At 43.2% G+C, this 19,628-nt stretch overlaps 1 protein-coding gene across 7 annotated transcripts in view; it reads left to right on the top strand.

Annotated features, from left to right (window-relative positions):
- Pde1c (phosphodiesterase 1C) overlaps positions 1 to 19,628 on the top strand; it is a 563,679-nt gene that overhangs the window by 78,653 nt on the left and 465,398 nt on the right. Inside the window, exon 1 of one of the 7 annotated variants that reach the window (XM_087659453.1) lies at positions 6,445 to 6,954. The exons of 4 other annotated variants lie outside the window; for them this stretch is intronic. In XM_087659453.1, coding sequence (XP_087515579.1) covers positions 6,870 to 6,954 — 85 coding nt within the window. In that variant the 5' untranslated portion in view covers positions 6,445 to 6,869. 7 annotated transcript variants of the gene reach the window in all.

Here is a 19,628-nt window from a genome sequence, read left to right as displayed (position 1 = left end):
TCCCCTCCAGTCCCCTCGCCTTTTTAAAATTTGCAATTTAAATGTTTTAAAGCACCAAGAAGGAGAGAGAGAGAGAGAGAGAGAGAGAGAGAGAGAGAGAGAGAGAGAGAGAGAGAGAGAGAGAGAGCGCTTACTGCCTGTCTACCACATTTGATCCAGGGGAGACTGGATTATAACTACAAAGTTTTTCTCTCCGGGGCTTACTTTCCCACTTACTAGGTAACTGGTAACACACACACACACACACACACACACACACACACACACACACAGACACACACACAGCACGGAGTATGGTAGGACTTTTCTGCCACATTTTCTGTCACTTCAGAGATGAAGGGTTTATTTTGACTCATAGTTTTCGGAGCGTTTCAGTTCATCATGGTAGTAAGAGTGTGGCTGAGTTTCATCAAGACAGGTGCAGGAGCAGGGAAAGCAGACTGGAGTCAGGTGAGTTTAACCTTCAAGGGCTCCTATTGGAACCAGTGAAGCCAGTTAGGCACCACCTCTAAAATAGACCCACAAGCTGGTAACCAATTGTTCAAAACACAAAACAGAAAGAAGCTTGTGGAGGATATTTGAGATTCAAGTCAAAACAATACATCAAAAAAGAAATCAAGCTATAGTTAATGCCTCTATGTGGGAAGCCACCAGAGCATAGCCTGTTTGTGTTTATAGGAATTAGGACAAACTTGAACTCTCTGGCTCTCAGAATCCAAATTAGCTACAGTTCCAGCACCAGACTGTAGACACCAATACCACCCTGATTTCATTTTTCATTCCTCCCACCTTCTCTCCAGTCCTCTCTCCTTTTTAAAATTTGCAATTTAAATATTTTAGCACTGAGCAGGTAAACACACACACACACACACACACACACACACACATCAGAGAGAGAGAGAGAGAGAGAGAGAGAGAGAGAGAGAGAGAGAGAGAGAGAGAGAGAGAGAGAGAACTGCCTGTCTGCCACATTTGTTTCAGGAGAGGTTGGACTATAACTACAGACAAAGTTTTTCTCCCTGGCTTACTTTCCCACTTATCAGATAACTTTTTCTCACCTTTCTATTTTCCTTAAATGCATTTTAAAAATAGTTGAAATTGCTGCAACTTATTTTATAGTTTGTTCTTTTCCCTTCACTTTTTGTTCTGACATTTGCTTCCAAATACCAGCATTCCTATTATTGCCATCATCATCAGAAACCACACCCAGTGTAGAAAACTGTGCTGATAATTAAGGAATCCATTTGCTATTGGGTTTAAGATGAATCACTAACTTGGAAGAAAGTTCTAGATCAATTTTAGTTGCCAGTGAACAGCTGATCCAGGAGGATGTGTCTGTTAGAAGGTATTCTGGCAGGTACTAAGGTCTTCTCCGTTGCAGCAATCCCCCTTTGACTGCCTGTTCACCTTTGCTCTTTGGTTTCCAGCCTCCAGGTACCCTTGATAATTCTGTTGCCAAGGTTGCCACTGAAGTGAGTTACCTTCTCCAGAGAGTTCAGCACCACACTGTGAAAACCACCCTGTAAAATCCCCCTTCTTTGTAATGGAGGCTTGAAATGAGATCCAGGTGTTGTTAAGCACAGAGCCTGGTGCAAGTGGCCTGAGGAAGGCTGGACATCTGAGAAACTGAGCTCCCTCCCCTGGGACTCAGTGCAAATGTTTACAAGCTTTATCTCTCCCAGGACCACACAGGTTGCAGCCTTGGATGCTCCAATCCCCTGTTCTCCAGATTTTTGACAAGCATCTTTGGAGACTTTCCCTGGTTTACTAAAGGTTATATACTGACCTTCTCTCTGCTCATTTATTTGCCTTTTCACATCCTGGCACTGTGTGTGTGTGTGTGTGTGTGTGTGTGTGTGTGTGTGTGTGTTTTCTAGTTACAAAAGAAAAGCTGCATATCATAAGATGATGCACTATTTAGCCACTAAATTAATTACATTTCCAGCTTTCCTTCCAAGGTCAAGGCTATAATGCAGCATTAAAGCTCTTTATATGATTCACCAGTAAGGAGACACGTATAAAAGGCTTTTTCTTATTATTAAACAAGAAAAAGTAGAGTTCAATTTATATTAAGATGTGCATCAGGTGTTATGGTTCTGGGAGCTAGGACTTAAAATTTAAAGTTCAAACTCTGGCTTGGGGCGAGATTATTACCGCAGCCCTTAGGTTAAGACCCACCACTCCACCCGGTGAGTTAAAAGTCAGATTCAGTCAACAGGGTAGAAAGGATAAAGTTTCAAAGGATGTGTTTACAAAACCTTTTCCTCCAACCTTAATTTCTCAGAATAACTTGTGGTTTCGTGGGAGTGATATGACTAATTTCTGGTTATGGGAATGTGGTGGTAGGGGACATGATTCTTTCATACATACACCTTAAAATCCTTCCATATGGCCCACCACCTTTTTGGGCTTCCTTTTGTATCAGCTAGCTGTAGAGAACCCAGAGAAGGAGTCCCAGCCCCTTTAACTGCTTGGTGTATAGGTTATAGAGATTGGCTCAGCAGACTAACAAAGGAGTTGAAATTGGACGTCCTCAATATGTGCTAGAACTCATTCTTCTGATTCTCGGGAAACACAGTGTCTGAATCCTCTCCAGGAGGCTGGCAGTGGGAAGACTTTATGGAGTTTGCCTACTCTAAGCCCTTGAACAAGCCAGGAATCAGATGGGAAAACCCTTTGCATTAGACCAGGGGAGGAAGCACCAGGTACCCACTCTAGCTTTGCCTTCCCTGGCTTCCAGCTACTTTCATGACAGCTTCTACTTCCCATTAAAAGCACCTTCTGCCTCCCACTCCTGAGAGAGAGCATACGTTGCAAATATTCTTCTGCTTTTCCTAAGATGCTGTAGGGCCTCGTGCAGCAATGGAGGGAGCTTTTTGTTTATTCTAAAACAACTGATCTGAATGATGAAGGGTCATTGCTGTATTCTAGGCAGAGAAAGAACATTACTAGCATTTTTAATTTAAAAGATTTCCTGAATGCTGGGGTGGTTAATGGCTTAGAGTAGGGAGGCCAGCTGACTGGGTTGATAGAAGTTATTGACACAATTTCTGTACAAGACAGTGGTTGTCTGGATCCAGGGGAGAGCATAGGAAGGGTACCAAGTGATGTCAGGTGCTCTTAGCTTAAAGTTCTGTCAGGACTTCATGGATACTCTATGAGAACGATGTCTGATGTGGACAGCAGGGGAATGGCACTATTGGAAGTCAGAATGTGGCATTGATGCTGTTCTGAGACTATTATGGACAGAAACCCAGAACAGGCCCATTATAAAGAGCCATTGTGTGCAATCCTTAGTCTGGAGTCCAGTCCCTGAGCTCTGGGCTTGTCCCAAAGTTGGGCTGCCTTTCCAGGGAAGAAGGGCCTCCTTTCTAGCTTTCACAGAGGTGCCAGACTGGCCCAGCAGAGACTTTTGCCCTGCTGAGCTTGGCTCAAAGAATGCCCGGGAACTCTGTCCAGTTAGTTGTAAGATTCTCCTCCCCGTGGACAGCTTGGAAAAAGGGTGGTAAAGGTGGGGCTGATGTGAGAAAGTATATCAAAGCTTTCTCCCCTACTTTGTCTTCCAAGTGAACTCTGGAAGAGGAATGGGGAAGAAAGAGATCTTCAGGAGTGGGCTCAAGGTATCTGCTGCTCAGGAAGGTGGTCTAGGCTGAAGATAGGTGTGTGAGAGTCAGCTGGAGGGCACTGCTCATAGCACAGTGAATGGAGTGGAAGATACCAACTCCCTGGTCAATACCAATAAGACATTGCTGGTGGGATAGAAGAAACCCAGGAAAAAGCTGAGCTCTGCAAGTCCAGAGGATAGTTTCTAAACACTGTGTAGTGCTTTGTCTTTTTCTAGAAACATTAAAATTAAAACCCATGAGCATTCAGCCATGATAATGCATATCTGTAAATCCCAGCATTTAGGAAGGTGAAGCAAGAGGACTGCCATGATTTCAAGATGAACTTGTTTTTTTTTTTTTCTTTTTAATGCTAGTCTTAAACGTGCCCCAGCCTTCTGAAGGCTGAGATTACAGGTGTACACAACCACTTCCAACTTTTGAGTTCTTTATATATGTTTTCATTAATTAATTAATATATTTACCTTATACCCAGATCACAGTTTCCCCTCCCTCCTTTCCTCCCAGTCCCTACTACTTTCCTCCCCCTGTCCCACCCCTTTTCTCCTCACAGAAGGGGAGGCCTCCTATGGACATTAGCCAGCCTTAGCATATCAGTTTGCTGTAGGAGAAGTTGCATCTTCTCCTCTTCTCCTATTGAGTTTAGACAAGGCAGCTCAGTTAGAGAAAAGCTTCCAAAGGCAGGCAGCAGAGTCTATGAGAATTGGGAGGGAGAATTGAGTTCTTTATATTTTTACTGTGTTAAACCATTTTAAAATGCAGTATCCACTTTTAGCTTGCAGGGTTTATAGGAACAGAGCAGGGTAGACCTGGCCTTCATCTGTCTATCTAATGACACCTGCTCCAGCTGTAAGGAGAGAGGACCACTGTGCTTGCTTGGTTGGCTTGGCTTGGTTTCCTTGCTGTAACGTGTTTCTTGAGGGAGCACTTGTGATAGAGCAGGTATAGGCTATGCCTCCTTTGCTCTTAGACCCAAATTCATTCTTTACTGAATTTTGTAATGCTAGTGCTGAGCTCTGTCTGGTTTAGTTGGTGTGAGAGCCCTGCACAGAGAAGGCTGCTTTAGGATTGAGACAATGAATTTAGTAATTCTGTAGGTGTGCTATATCTAAAACCAGGGAGAGAGAGAGAACGATTCTGGGGAGAGAGTTTTTAAACAGTTCTAATTGTTTAAAGTTATTTTTACCACACTTAGGGGATAGATAGATGATCACATTGTTATTATTTTTGATAGATTATATTTCAAGAAGCTTTTCTGTTAAGTGTGATTAAATATAATTTTAATTTCACTCACTCAGGGAAAAATTTCCAACATATTAGGATTTTCTTTTTTCTTTTTTCTTTTTTTTTTGTCCCTAGATAATTTACTATGGGAGATGCTAACTTAGGTGTCCATGCTCCTCATTTCAGGACCTTCCCTGGCAGAAAACAAGGCAAATGTTTCATTTAAAAGTTTGAAGTGTAGAAAACGAGAGTGATTAGAAACTTTAAATGGTTGTTATGTAAAATACACATATATACACACTATATATTGAATATATGTGTATCTATAGTATATATGTGTGTATTTGTATATACGTGTATGTATATGTGTATATATCTACATATTCTATATATAGTGTTATATATAAAATCCTCTTATAGAATTAGTGGCTACAATAATAAGCAGACATGTTATTGTCATGCATAAGAATTTTTCTCAGTGTTTCCTGAATGCATATACTCATGCTGTTCCAGGTCTGACACACTTCCTCCCTTGATCTTCACTGAAAGAACCAGCAGACAAGGGTCTGGGAGTTCTGCACATCTTCATTCACTTGTGGGAGGGCTAGCTCTCACATTCAGGTCAGTCTGTGAGCTTTTTTCACATGTCCATCTTCCAGACATGACTGTTATTCATAAAGGACTGCCGCTGGGATGCTTGGATGCTCCAGCAGGGCTTGGATGCAGCTCTGGTTCTGGTGATGAGATGGACAATTCTATGAAGAATGACGTTTGTGCTTCTCACTGTCTTTATGATTAATCTATCTTGCCATCAAACTACCACAGTGAGTGTGGCTCCAGGACTTCACTAAGAGAACTTGCCATTCAAGTCCCAGCTATGCTGTGACGCAACAAACCAATTCCTTTACAAGTACATGGTGAATCAAGAAAGACTAAATTTCCAAGGTGTAATTAACCTGGGCTCAAGGGGTTTATTGGATCCTCGATCTTCTGAAGTCAACTGAAACCACCTAGCAACACACTTGCCCGACTGTTGGTGAGAATTTGTTGGTTGTGACAAATTCCTGCTCAGCAATTGAGGCAGACTTAATCTTACTTCTGTGATATCTTGGGTGTGGAAGAGGGTCCCTGTGTGGGACTCAACTCTGGTTGTTATGGATCTCCAGAACGTGTCTGGCTAAGCTTGATCATTTTTAGATGTTTGGAAAACCCAAGGGCACATAGTGTGGGGTCATAAAGTGAGCCTTCTGGGTCACAAGTTTGCACCTTTCTCAAGTCCTCCTGTGTCCGGGTTTCCTTTTCTGTCAGTAGAGACTTAGCTATAAGATTCTTGAGATTTCTTCCACTTTTACAAACCCTGGAGTCCAACGCACTTGACAAACTCAAAATTAAAGGAGCTGGGCCAGCGGCTGGATATAAATTGTTTAAATTAGGTTGCAAATTGCACATCGTAGGGCTTTCATGTAGAAATGCTCATCCACAAATGAGTTTCTTTGGTGATTATCTTCTGGTCAGGGACTGCTGAGAAGTACTACTATCAGGGTTTAGGGCTAGTTCTGGGGACAACTGTGGGAGGAAGTGGGCGTGGCAATCGTCTACTTCCTTGTTTGCAGTAAACTTGAGCTGTTGGCTTCTCCATCTCTTAATGTGCTTTGGGGGAGCGCTCTACTCTGTCAGAGAAAACACACCTAGAAGAAGCACGACTTCAGTCCCCGCTATTCCCTCGGGGTCCCCCAACCTCCTCCAGCCTCCAGAGAGCGGAGCGCGAAGGGGCGCGGCAGCCCGGGCCAGCCCACAGCTACACATAGCCTTGTCAGTCCCCCTGCCGTCGCAGCTGCAGCGGGCTCGGGATGGGGCAGTGGCAGGGGCGCAGGGGCTTCACTCGGAGCCTTGGTTATTAGCTCCCAGGTCTGGGTGCCTGCAGCCGGCGTGAGCAGCTTGTACCTAGCGCGGGTCTGCAGTGACAGTGCAGCGGAGGGAGGCTGGGCGCGGGCTCAAGCCAGGACCCGGGACACACGAGTCATGACGGACACCAGCCACAAGAAGGAGGGCTTCAAGAAATGTAGGAGCGCCACTTTCAGCATCGACGGGTACAGCTTCACCATCGGTGAGAACTTTGCACCCGGGGCCGTTCCTGGCGTCCTTGCACACCTTCCGGTGGCGGTGGCGGCAGATTCTAAGCTGGGAGGGAGTGGGCACGGAAATCTGGGTTGGAGGGTGCTGGCTGAAGGGAGCCTCTGGAAACCGTGACCGAGAGCAGGAGAAGCTGGGATCTGGCTTGTCCCTGCTACTCTATTGCTCTATCTGGCATCCCGTTGAAATAGGTTTTCAATTACACTGATTTCCTCTCTGAGGTTAAGTTTAGAAGAGGGTGGATAGAGACGAATGGAAACAGATGGAGGCGATAAGAACGAGGAGAAATAGGAGTCAGGACCGAAGGAAGTGGACAGATACAGAGACAAAGAGTAACAGATATCTAGACACAGACCACCAAGTCAGAAGTTCAGGGACTGAGATGGGAGAGGGGAGGGAGCTGCAGGGAGACCTATGGCAGGGTCCATTTAGAGTCCCTAGCACTCAGAGGCTGGATTCAGGCAGGCAGGGAAGAAATATGTATCTTGCCACTGGAAAGTTTCAAAACAAAAACAAAAACAAAAACAAAAACAAAAACCCGGAGTGTGTTGTTATTTCTGCTCTTCTGCTCCTAACTGTTCACCATGAGCAAGCAGAGGAACAGAGGGTCTGGGAGTATCCTCAGATTTCTGACCACAGAGTTAACTCATTGGAGGCCAGCATTTAAAGGGTCTGTCCTCCATAGTGCTACAGAGTTTCTGCTATTTTGAAATGACTTGTCAAGGCCCGGCATCTTCATACTCTTGGGAGATGGGCCCGCCTGGGAGATGGAGACAGGTATGTGGCAGCTTCATTTTGGAATGTTCCTTTGAGTAGCAGCAGACCTGAAGCAGTTACACGGGTGCTCTTCCCAAGTTCTTATTTGAGAGAACACTCGAGCAACCATAGCATTCAATCTGAACCTCACAAGGTCTTTGAAAATGAGGGTATATCCAATTTTGCTTTTGGCTCCACCTGCCTGGAGGTGTGGCAGGAAAGTGCTGGAGCCGTGAGGAGACCAGCAATGAGGAGCTAGTCTCTCGGTTACCTGTGCTCCTAATGGAGCGGCCCAGGGTTTTGGAACAGAGTAAATGTGTTCCAGGTACATCGCATCTTACCTGTCAGACACTTTCCCCAAGCTCTTCCTGCAGCCAGGAATGCCATTCCCCTAGGTGGGCATGGAGAAATCATGCCCATCCTTCACTAGCTTGCTTCCCTCCTCCACTCTCCATCCCTCTGCAAAGACATCCCCACCTCAGACCCAGGAGTTCACCCCCAGAGCTGGCCAGCCTAGAATCAGGTGGCAGTAGCCTGTGGGTAGTCCTCACTGTGTTGTAAACTCAGGGGGACAAGGCTTCTTTACTTTTCCTCTCTAGAGGCAATAGCCTGTGCTCAGAAAAGGTGTTCAGAAATGAACTAAAAACTCCCAAGGTCAAAACTGTCCATTTAAAGGTCATGGGAATTTCAATCTTCTTGACTTCAGTAGAAAAACTTTCAAAAGTAAGTTTAAATTTTAACTGGTAGTTACCATCAGACCTTTCCAAAAGGTATGTCTCCCTAAGGTGCAGGATTTTAGTCTGGCCTTCCTTTGCCTCCACTCCTTTCCTTCCCATTAGGGGAGATGGTCTGGCAGAGCCCAATCGTCCAGTGGTCAGAAGGTCCTCAAAGTGCACGGGCCTCTTAGAGACGAGAGCTGCAAACGTGCTTCCTACTGCTGCGCATTCCACCCTTCTCATCTCATCTGTTGTCCTCCCCTGTCAACAAATGCTTATTGAATTTCACTCTATTAAATGATATGATTTAGCACAGTGTCTACCACATGACAAAAATTCAATAAACAGTAATCGCTGTACTCATTCAAGATATTAAACTAATTTATGAGGAGTTTATGAAGACATGCAGACTCAGGACCTATATTCAAGGATTTTGCGCACTTGGGATTAAATTCCATGTCCACAAGAACATGTAATAACTAATAAAAATGAACAAATAGAAATAAATAATCAAATAATAAAACAAAATTTTTAGATTTTTAGACCAATACAATTTAGAAAATAGATATTTAAAAAAGGATAAAAGAAATTCACTCATTTTATCATGTGCTGCTAAATGTTAATATTACCAGTTTACACTTCCTAATATTATTTTACATAGGCACAGTTTTATCATAGTGTTTGGAAAATTCATATTTAATAATATATTCGTTTTTCTTCCTGCTCTATGAGTAGTATTCCCTTAACCAATCTCCTATTGTGAGCTACTTAAGCTCTCATTTCCCCCATTATAAGGTGATCTATTTAAACATGAGTGTTTTCTACGTGATAATTATAGTATGCAAAATACCGAAGGAATAAGTAAATAGCCTCATCTGAATGTGGATGTTAATCATAACAAGTCCAGTTTTGTTTAGGAATACTTCTTAAGGTTAAGTGTCGAGCAGTGCAATTGCTTGGTAAAACCGCTTGCCTAATTTTAGGGACTTTGAAATGTTTTGCTCAACCAGTGTCTGGAAAGGGTTCCCACTTTATAGGCCCACCATTAGGGTGTCAGAGTCCTCCGATGCTGCCATGAGTGCTGGACACTGTGACTTAAAAAGGTTTTAGTCTGAGAGGTGAAATTTGACATATCAATTCAACGAGTTTTAGTATTTTGTAAAATTGCTTTCTCATTTTCTTGACTGTTTTACCGTGGAGAATTTCTAAAAGCCATGAATTTATGTAGCTCTATGTTAATTATAATTACCATATAATTGCTATTATATGCTAGCTACTTTGATATACCCTATGTTAATCATATAGCGATATGATTGATATGAACTAAGATATTATGTATATATTATGTATGTGTGCACTTTCATACATGTTTGAAAGCCTTCCAAGTACATTTGGTCAGATATGTTACATGTATTTTTTCCCAGGCAAACCCCTTTTCCTTACGACATGATTATACAGCAGTCAGGGCAGATGCTGAAGTGCTACTGGTTCACCTTGTGCTTCAGCAGGATGGACCAGAGCCCCACTCCCAATACCATGTAGGAGAGATTCCTGAACAACTCCCGGTGGTCTCAGATTACCTATTCTCAGACATCTTCTGTCATGGAGACCACCTCATCTTCTAGTCTATTAATTTGTAAAATCTTTGGGTCATGCTTAAGGAATTCATAGGGCCCTAAAGATGCAAGAGATTTTTCTAGAAAAGCCGATGATAAAAGGGAATTTTGGGGTTACTGTAGATGAGAGACGTGAGCCACCCCTGTGACAATGTTATGAACACCTCCTGCTCCTGGAAGATCCTTGCCCTCTCCTTGGGGAAGGAACACTTCCCTTTGAGTTCCCACTGGGCCTATGGCTCCCTTAGGAGAGGAATACCCCAGGGGAATCTGGACAGACATAGGTAACACTTTCAGAAGTGGGACTGCCTGGGGACAGAATGTATGAATGGTGTCCTGGCTAGATTTTTGGCAACTTAATACAAGCAAGGGTTATCTGAGAAGAGGAGACCTCTTGAGAAAATGCCCCTTACCGATTGGCCTATGGGCAAATCTGTATAATATTTTCTTTATTAATTATTGATGTGGAAAGTTCATCCCAGTAGGGGTGGTGCCATTCCTGACTGGTGGTCCTGAACGGTATTATGAAGCAGGTTGAGCAAGCCACAGGAACAAGCCAGCAATCAAGGTTCCTTTACGGCTTCTGCCTCAGTTTCTGCCTCTAGGTTCCTGCTCTATTTGATTTCATGTCTGGACAGTCTTAGTGATGGGCTGTTACCTGGAAGTATATGATGAAACACTGGCATCTCTAGTTGCCTTTGGTCATGGTGTTTTATTATAGCAATAGAAACCCTAAAGAAGACTGTGAAGAGAGGCTACAAGAGTTGAATATTCTGTGGCAAAGGACAGTGCTGCAAAGTAAAAGCTGGTCTTAAATACTAGTAACATTGTAACATTCTCATGGAGCAAGCTTCGGAGGGCTGAACTCCTAGAGTTCCCGACCTGGGAACTGATGTCAAAACGGACAGAAAATGGGTTCTGTGTAGACAGAGTAGCTTTGGGGTGTAGTCAAGGCTCTCCAATGGCACTTCACTTGACCTACTCCATCACCTCTCACAGTTCCGAAAGATAGTTCATATGGTCCCAGTTTTAAAAATGGATGATTTTCTAGAAGTCACATAGGAAGGAGCAAGGTTGACCACTCCCACCAGTCTCTCCTCCCCACACCATGCCACTTCCCACAGTGGATATGTCTAAGGAAAAATGGTTTTGTGTTCTCTTCTATGATTTACTATGATGGTATGGGTGTGTGATTGAGAGATCTGGACAAGTCAACAGTGGTATATGTAGAAAGCACTACCAACCCTCCTTTTACCTGTAGGGCACAATTAGGTCTGTGACTGAAGCCAGTTGATGGACTCGATTAACTGTAACTGAAAGCCATATGCAGAAATCCGTCCATGTGTATTCCCATGGGCTCTGGTATGGCCCTGGGGAATGAGCATTTGAGTGTGAAATGAATGGGAGCATGCGTGGTGGAGCAGGATCTTATTTATTTGGATAGATTTTTCTTGTCTGCTGTTGCTTGGGTTTCTTTTGGACTTGGTGTTAAGCGGAATTTTGGCTCCTTACTGTCTCTTGCAATGCAAACAGGCCCCTATTCCTGTGAGAGAGCTTTGTCTGCAGAAATACAGAGGCACCATTTTCGTTAAACCACCCAGTGTGACCTACTTGATCCCTACCCACAACTCATTCTTCAGAGGAGAAAATGGTGGTTTCTCCTTATACTGTCAGAAGGAGCTGGCTCAAGTGTGGAGGTAGGAGGATGAGAACTTGGAGGATATGTAGCAAAGAAGCTGTTTCCATCAAAGATAGTGAGAGGAAAATTATAATTGAGAACTGAAGTGTAGTAAAGAGAGGGATGTTTCCTACAGCAACTGCTGCTGGACCCCAAATTCTTTGTTTCTTTCCTTGTATTTTTCCTTGAGGAAAAAAAGCAAGGAGTTTTTAGATCACAATCTGTGGCCTAAGAGACAGGACATGAGGGATCCTATCCCACCTTCAGATTGTGAAGGTGTGAGGTCTGCTATAATATAATTTACCTCTTCCCTTTCCTCCCTCCAAATCCTCCTTGCTCTTTTTCTTATTCATGGCCTCTTTCCCATTAATAGTTGTTATGTATGTATGTATGTATGTATGTATGTATGTATGTATGTATGTATGTTTATATACGTGTCTGAAATATACGAATGTCTGTAAATACAACCTGCTTAGTCTGTGTGATGTTACTTTTATGTATTCTTTCATGGCTGACCATTTGGTACGAGGTAATTGATTGGTGTGCTCTTCCCTGGGGAAGACTATTTCTCCTCCTCTCAGCATTCCTCAGTTGCCTGTCATTTTTTGTGTAGGGTTAAGGCCTTATGGGCTTTCTCCCACCCACTTTAGCATGTATGTAGGTGTTCTCTTTGACAGCTCATGTTTAGGCAGTCACATTGGTGGGGCTTTATGGGAGTATCTTAGTAGGAGACATTAGTAGGAGACAGCTTCTCATAGAAAATTCCCTGCTCCTATGGCTCTTTCAATCTTTACATCCCTCTTGCACAAGGATCCCTGAGCCTTAGGTACACGTTTATGTTGTAGATTTATCAACTGAATCAGGGATCCATACCTGTGCATTTTGATTGGTTGTGTTTGCTGTAATGGTATCCATCTGTTGCAAAGTAATTTTGAACTATTTCTTAGCCATACTCTTTTATTTTGTGAATTCTCTGTTTGAACTGGTCCTTTGTGGGTTTTTTTTAGTTCTTTATAAATTCTGGGTAATAAGTCTCTGTCAGATGTATATCTAGCACAGATTCTATGGGCTTCCTCTCACCATATTGGGACTGAGTGCCTTCGCTGCACCATTGTCTTGTAGTGTACCTCCTGTGCTTTCTTCTAGCATTTCCAGTGTTTCTCATTTAGGTCTTGATCCATTTGGAGTTAGTTTTTGTACAATATGGTAGATACAGGTCTAAACATCTCTTTCTCCACGTTGGACATCCAGGTTTTCCCGGCACCATTTGTTGAAGATGCTGCCTTTTCCTCAGTGGATGTTTTGGACTCTTTGTCAAATATTAAATGACTAAAGTTAGTTGTAAACATGTTTGGATCTTTAATGTTGTTCCATTGGTCTACATGTCTGTTTTTGTGCTTGTACCATGTTGTTTTTATTGCTAAGGCTCTAAGGTATGTCTGGAAATCTGGAGTGGTAATCCCTCCAGCATCATTCTTTTTGCTGAGCATGGCTTTGGCTATCTGGGGTCTTTTGTTTTTCTGAATGAATTTTAGGATATTTTTTCTATTTCTATGAAGAATGAGAGGGATTTTGATTGGGATTTTATTTATTCTGTAAACAACTTTTTGTAAGACGATCATTTTCTCAATTTAATTCTACCAATCCACAAGTATATCTTTCCATTTCTGATATCTTTGTCTCTTTCTTCAGAGGTTCAGTGTATTCACCGTAGAGGCCATTGGCTTCCTTGATTTGGTTTATTCCTAGACATTTTATTTTCATTGTGACCACTGTGAGTAGAAATGTGTTTCATTCTTCTCTCTGTGTTTGTTGTGGTGTATAGAAAAGCAATTGACTTTTACAACTTGATTCTGTATCCTGCCACATCGATGAATATGTTTATTGTTTCTAGAAGTTTTTGGTAGTTTTTTTTTTGGGGAGGGGGGAAGGAAATCTCTGATGTATAGTGTCATGTTGTCTGTAAACAAGGATAGTTTTATTTCTTCTTTTGCTACTGATATCCCTTTAGTTTTCCTTCTCTTTCCTCATTGCTCCAGCTAGTATTTTGAACACCATGTTGAAAAGGAGTTGGAGTAGTGCAAATCCCTGTCTTATTCTCCTGACTTCAGGAGAATTGCTTTAAGCTTTTCTCCATGTGGGATGATGCTCACTGTGGGTTTATCACAGTGGGTGTCTCCCCATTTAACACAAGAGAAAACTGAGGCTCAGAAAGGTGAAGAGACTTGTCTAGAGCTTTACCTCTTAACTGAGTGTTTTGGTTGCTCTGAGGCTTCAGACCAGACAAAAGTCAGCCTGTATTCCCTTTGTCCCTCTGTCTCTCACTTTCCACACTTTCCCTCACAGACAGGTGATTCTGTGAGAAAAGAAACAATTTCTTGCTGGCCAGGAGTGACTCATGGGTCAACTTGGAGCCAGTCACCTCCAGGAGGCTAGAGGGACAGACAGCCACATGGAGGAAGAAAAGGTCTCGTAAAAATGGACGAACACCCAAGGAGAGTGTGAGGGTTCATACTGATGATCAACCTGAGAGAATGGAGTCTCCTCTGGTCCTGGCTGTGATGGACTGTCTAGATTGGCTTAACTGTGGTGGGAAGACCCATGCTGAATGTGGGCAGCACTGTCCCCTGGGCTCTCATGCTACATAAAAAGGAAAGTGGGAGCAGAGAAATCACTTCTATCAGCTTCCTGGCTCCAGATTCATGGTGATCAGCTGCTTCAAGTACCAGCTGCCGTGCTTCTCCACCAGGAAGAACTGTACCTTTAAACTAAGAGCTGAAGTGAACCCTTCTTCCCTTTCAGAGCCTTGTGTTAGGCATTTTGTTACAGCTGTGAGAAAAGTAACTAATGCAGAGAGAGAGGTAACCAGGCAGAGCACAGATGAGGGTGGGACAATTTAATTTTTAAGCTGGAAAGCTTTTTATTATTATTTTAACCCATGCATCTTATTTATGTAGAGCCTGTGGAAACCTGAAGAGGGTGTTGGAGTCCATGGAATTGGAGTTATAGACTCTGAGCCTCCGTGTGGGTGCGGAGAATCCAAGATGGTTCTCTGCAAGAGCAGACAGGGCTCTTGACTGATGAGCCATCTCTCCTGCCCCAGAAAAACAGACTGATAATTTAATTTCTTAACTTCTAAAGCTCCAGTCAAGCAAGAAGAATAAGCTCTGGAGACCTGCTATTCAATATTGTACACATTGTAGCTCATCCGGTTTTCACAATGTTGAGGATTGAGCACAGGGCCTTGTACAAGTCACCTGGGCACTATGACACTGACATGTCGCCTCAGGCCCATGAACACTATGCCACTGAGGTTAACCTCATCTCTCAACTGTTTCTTATTCATAACATGAAAATGCTAACAGTCAGCTCCGGGTTCTCTTTGATCAAACATTCAGATAGATTGTTTCTTGAAAAGTTGTGTCGGTATTGATATTGGTATTTTCCTCCAGAAGGCATTCAACTGGTATGCATGGGTATTAATGTCTTCCCTCTATTCTCCTTATGCTGGATTCCTGGAGGGTGTCCAAGAACTCCCATCGCTTTAACCAGTTAACCACCTTTGAAGATATGTCACTTGTGATAGTTTTGCAAAGTGAGACCTTAATTGCCAGGCCAGCAGTGGTAAGCTCGGCTATGTTAAGATGCCAGGAGGAGCAGGACGTGACAAAGACCTGAACTCTAGATGTAGTCCTGGCACCTTTGGCTGTGTGGCCTCAGGCCCATCATTGGTAATGAGGAGAATGGCCACTTCTCTGTTTTGCTGTTGGGAGGATAACACAGGTCTAGGCAAGAGGGAACCAAGTAAGGTCCCAGTATCTGCTTATGGAAGGCTGTTGGTTCTGATGATGGAGAAACCCTGAAGCAGGAAGGAGGCAAGACTCTCAGACTCACATGCCTCCTTCCCTGGATGGTGCTCCCCACAGCTGGTTCTCAAACCCCAAGACAGCCACTTATGTCAAGTGCTAGGAAGGCTGTGAGGCAGATTTCCACTCAGGCCAGGGATCTGCAGGCCTGGTTCTCCCCAGCCAAATGCTTCCAGCTGGTTGTGGATAATTGGTGCCAGCTGCTTTGGGGAGAGCTCCTTGGCACTTCCTGGGCTGTTGGCAGGTGGGCTCTGGATTGTAGCCGGAGCTTGGCCTGAGAGCCAGTTCTTCCCCAAGGGGCCCAGGTGGCTTGGAGGCAGAACTGCTGGGAGATGGTTTTCACTTGATGGAGGGCGGTAGCTGTTGGATGAAGGCCCAAACCATTCAAGGCTCTGTCCATGAGAATCAGGCCACACATGCTGCTGCTGAGTTTGCTTGAGAGCAAAGTATGTTGACTCTCTGACTCCTGTTTCTGTTTCTCCAACTGGCAGTGATTTTTCTCCTTGGTACAGAGCAGAGCGACTCAGGAAGGATTCCAGAGATGCTATTTAAGAGAGAGTCGGAGTGATCTCCTGTTCTGAACTAGTGACCACAGCACAGGAAAGGGCTCTTTAGAGTTAGTCCTATTTAGTTCCCCAAGCTAAAAGCAGACAGCTGGAGGAGCGACCTACCGAAAGTCAAATTAGTAAGTGGGGGTTCAATACAGCTTGCATTTTGGGTTGGAATGCTCTATTGGACCCATTGACTTGGGTATCTTGTTATTCAAATATCTTGGCCATTAGAGATCATTTGAAAATTATTATATCATAAAAAATCAAAAACTTATTCCTCCTATATTTTTAGAGAAACTCAAAGAGTTATTCAGCTTTTATAGTCAACACTTATGAAAATCAGTTTTCTTTTGTTTGTTTTAAATTTCTTAGTCTTGTTTGCTGATCTTGTTGAGGAATGATGCCATCTACGTATGCTATGACATACCCCAGTAAGTGCTTACCCCAGTAAGGCAACCACTGTAGGTTCTTAAGAGCATAGGTAATTTTCCCTCCCCTCTTCTCTCCTTAGTTCAGTCCAAATCTGGAGGGATTTCTGTGGGCTTAGGTGTTTGCCCCGTCATCATTGAGAGTGGGACCCTCTAGCCCTTTGAAGCTTTTGCTCTCAGTGTAGATCCTGGAGAAAGTCAATGCTGTCTTACTTGCACTTTGGAACAAGATAACCCAAATTAAATGGTAGGTTTTAGGCAGTGGTGGGAAAGGGAATGGATTTCTATTTTAAAGTCATTAGTTTAGAATTTCCCAGAGAGCCCCACTGTGTCTAATGATTCATGATTCTTTAATGGTTGCAAGCTACTTTAGATTTAAAAAATTTTATCAAGCCAATTAGTATTGAAGGAGACTCCAGCATCCAGTGGGAAACAGGCTATGGAGTTCAGAGCTAAGTGTGCTCCTAACCATCTGCAGGGCCCCAGAGAAACCTGCCTTTCTAAAATGGGCATTTTCTTTCTCATTCGGATCATTTGTGAAGCCAATTGTTTGAGACCGTGAAAAAGTGTGAAAGATGTATATCTTAGTGTAGCTGTGTAAGACCAGAAGCCTGAACTTAGTGACCATTTTCAGGAGCCTGTTTTGGGGTGATTATACAGGTGTTATGCAAGATTCCATCCCATGAAGCCCTGTAAAATCACAGCTCCCTTTTAAAGGTGTGTGTATGTGTGTGTGTGTGTTGGCTGGGTAAGGAAATCTGTGTCATTTTTGCCTAATGAAGTAGGTGGGCCCTGAGTCCTCCTCAGGAAGAGGATGCTTATGGGGATAGCCAAATGAATCTTTCCTCACAGTTTGAACATTTTCTGATTTGCCAGTCTCAAAACCTCTAATGTGGTCTATGGATGCCTGTGTGATGCTGTATGATGGACAGGTCTGGGTACCATGTGGGATATAGCACTGTGTGATGGCACACACTGTGGGTGGCAGTAGACTTAAAGTCTATGCAAAGGTCTTGGGGCTGCAGGGTCGGGATGGTCTGTTGGGTTGGTAACAGAGGCACTTGAGTCAGGAAGAGGTTGGAGAGGTTAGCAGATGTCTGACTAAAGGCCTTGTTGGTAAACAGTTTTTTTTTCAAGAGCAATGAAAGTCAATGAATCACTTAAAGGGGGAAGTGACGAAGACCAGAGTTTTGTTTATAAACATGTACTTTCTCCGTGCTCCATAGAGAGTCAGTGGGTGATTGTTGAACAATCTTGCTATCACATAAAAGCCAGCTCTTCCCACGTGTTAAACCTTCCTCCCTTGTATCTGGGCTTTCCTGTAACCTTCTGAACATTAATTCCCCTTCTGGAACTATGCTGAAGTCTTATAGGCTCTCAGCTCAGTAGGTAGTCCACTTTCCTAACTACTCAGTTCATTTTTTTTAAACAAAATAAAGGTAGCATTATAAATTTCATTTGCTATAAAAATCTATATTAATTTTAGGAGCTCAGAAAAAAAAACCAAACATTATCATCCAGAGATAACCTCTGGTAAAATCCTATTCTAGATTCCAGTGATCATGGGGCTTATCCAATGGGCCCAGTTATTTCTAGTTTGGAGCTTTTATAAACAATACTGCTGTACTCATTTATGTTTAAGATGTTGTGTGGGCATCTGTATCTAGAATCTTGGGTGACTCTATAGGAGTGGAGTTTCTGGGCTTTACAGTAAATTCACATGTAGCTCTCAGGGAGCTGCCAAAGCAACTGCACCATTTTGTGACAGTACCAGCGACCTCAGAGTCCTTGAACTGAGTCTTGTAGAACTAGGAATCAGCTGCATCTCAAGCACTTTCAGGGATGGTGCTGTGGGCTAGCAGCTCTGAGCTCCATGTGACAGTTGAACAATGAGGCCAGTTCTTTCAGGAAGATCTTGGGGATGACTTTGGTGTGAAGCCTTGTGTAGCACTCACTGTGTTAGGAGGGTGGGGCAAAGAGGAATGTTGGGAACATTCTGGGCTGTTGAGAGGTATACTAATAACAGTAATATGATAGAATCATAATGATAGTATGGAGAAAGATGAAGACACTCATAGTAGGGGTCAAAGGGAGAGGAAAAGGGAAAGAGATCATGTCAGAGAGAGAATGAATTTATGAAACTTAAACATTTAGTTCTAACAGGGTTTTGGGCTTCATAATATTTGGATCATATTTATGTCTGCTTCTCTAACTCTTTGCAGAACCATCCCCCCTTCCATACCCATTAAACTTTATGTTCTTTTTTTATTTTTAATACCCTTCAAGTCCAACTTATGCTACTAAAACATTCTTGAACATGTGCTCTTCCACTGCAACATAGCCAGCTTACTAGGGGCTATACTCTTAGAGGAAGCTGTCTCTTCCTCTCTTAGCAGTTAAGTTGCTGTTCGCCTCACTGCTAGGGTGGGCTTGTGTGGCCAAATCCCTTCTCCATGCTAGAATCTAGTCTATCTTGGACTTGTATAGGTTTTGTCATATAAGTTCCTATGAAGCTGCCCTCCTGTGTCCAAATGTTTTCTTGTACTTGTCTACTGCCTTTGAATCATTCTCTTTCTGCCTCTTCTTCTGCAATGGTCCCTGACCCTTGAAGGGAGGGTTATGATACATGTGTTTCCTTTAGGGATGAGCATCATTCAGTCCCTTATGTACTGTGGCCAGTTTTGGGTCTCTGTGTTAGTCATTGTCTATTGCAAATAGATGAGGGCTGAGTAGTGCATTGATTCATTGGCCTAATTACTTAATCCTAAATCGTAAGGATTTGGTTTAACAGTATGTCTAATTAACATCATAATAGTAGTAGTTTCTCCTGTAGGGCCTATGTCCTGTTTATCCTCAGGTTTGTGGCCTAATATTGGTGAAAAAGATGGGGGTTCATCTTGTGGAGCAGGTCGAGATCCAATCAGAAATGGTTATTCCTATGATATTTGTGTTACTATTCCACCAATGGGCATGTCTTGGCACATCAGTCATTACTATAGCTTGAAGGGCTCACTGTTGATTGTTTTTCTCCTCTGGT

Source organism: Rattus norvegicus, chromosome 4, assembly GCF_021556685.1.
Source record: "Rattus norvegicus strain SHRSP/BbbUtx chromosome 4, alternate assembly SHRSP_T2T, whole genome shotgun sequence".
NCBI lineage: Eukaryota > Metazoa > Chordata > Mammalia > Rodentia > Muridae > Rattus > Rattus norvegicus.
Note: the sequence above shows the minus strand (reverse complement) of the source record. Positions and strands in the feature narration are given on the sequence as shown.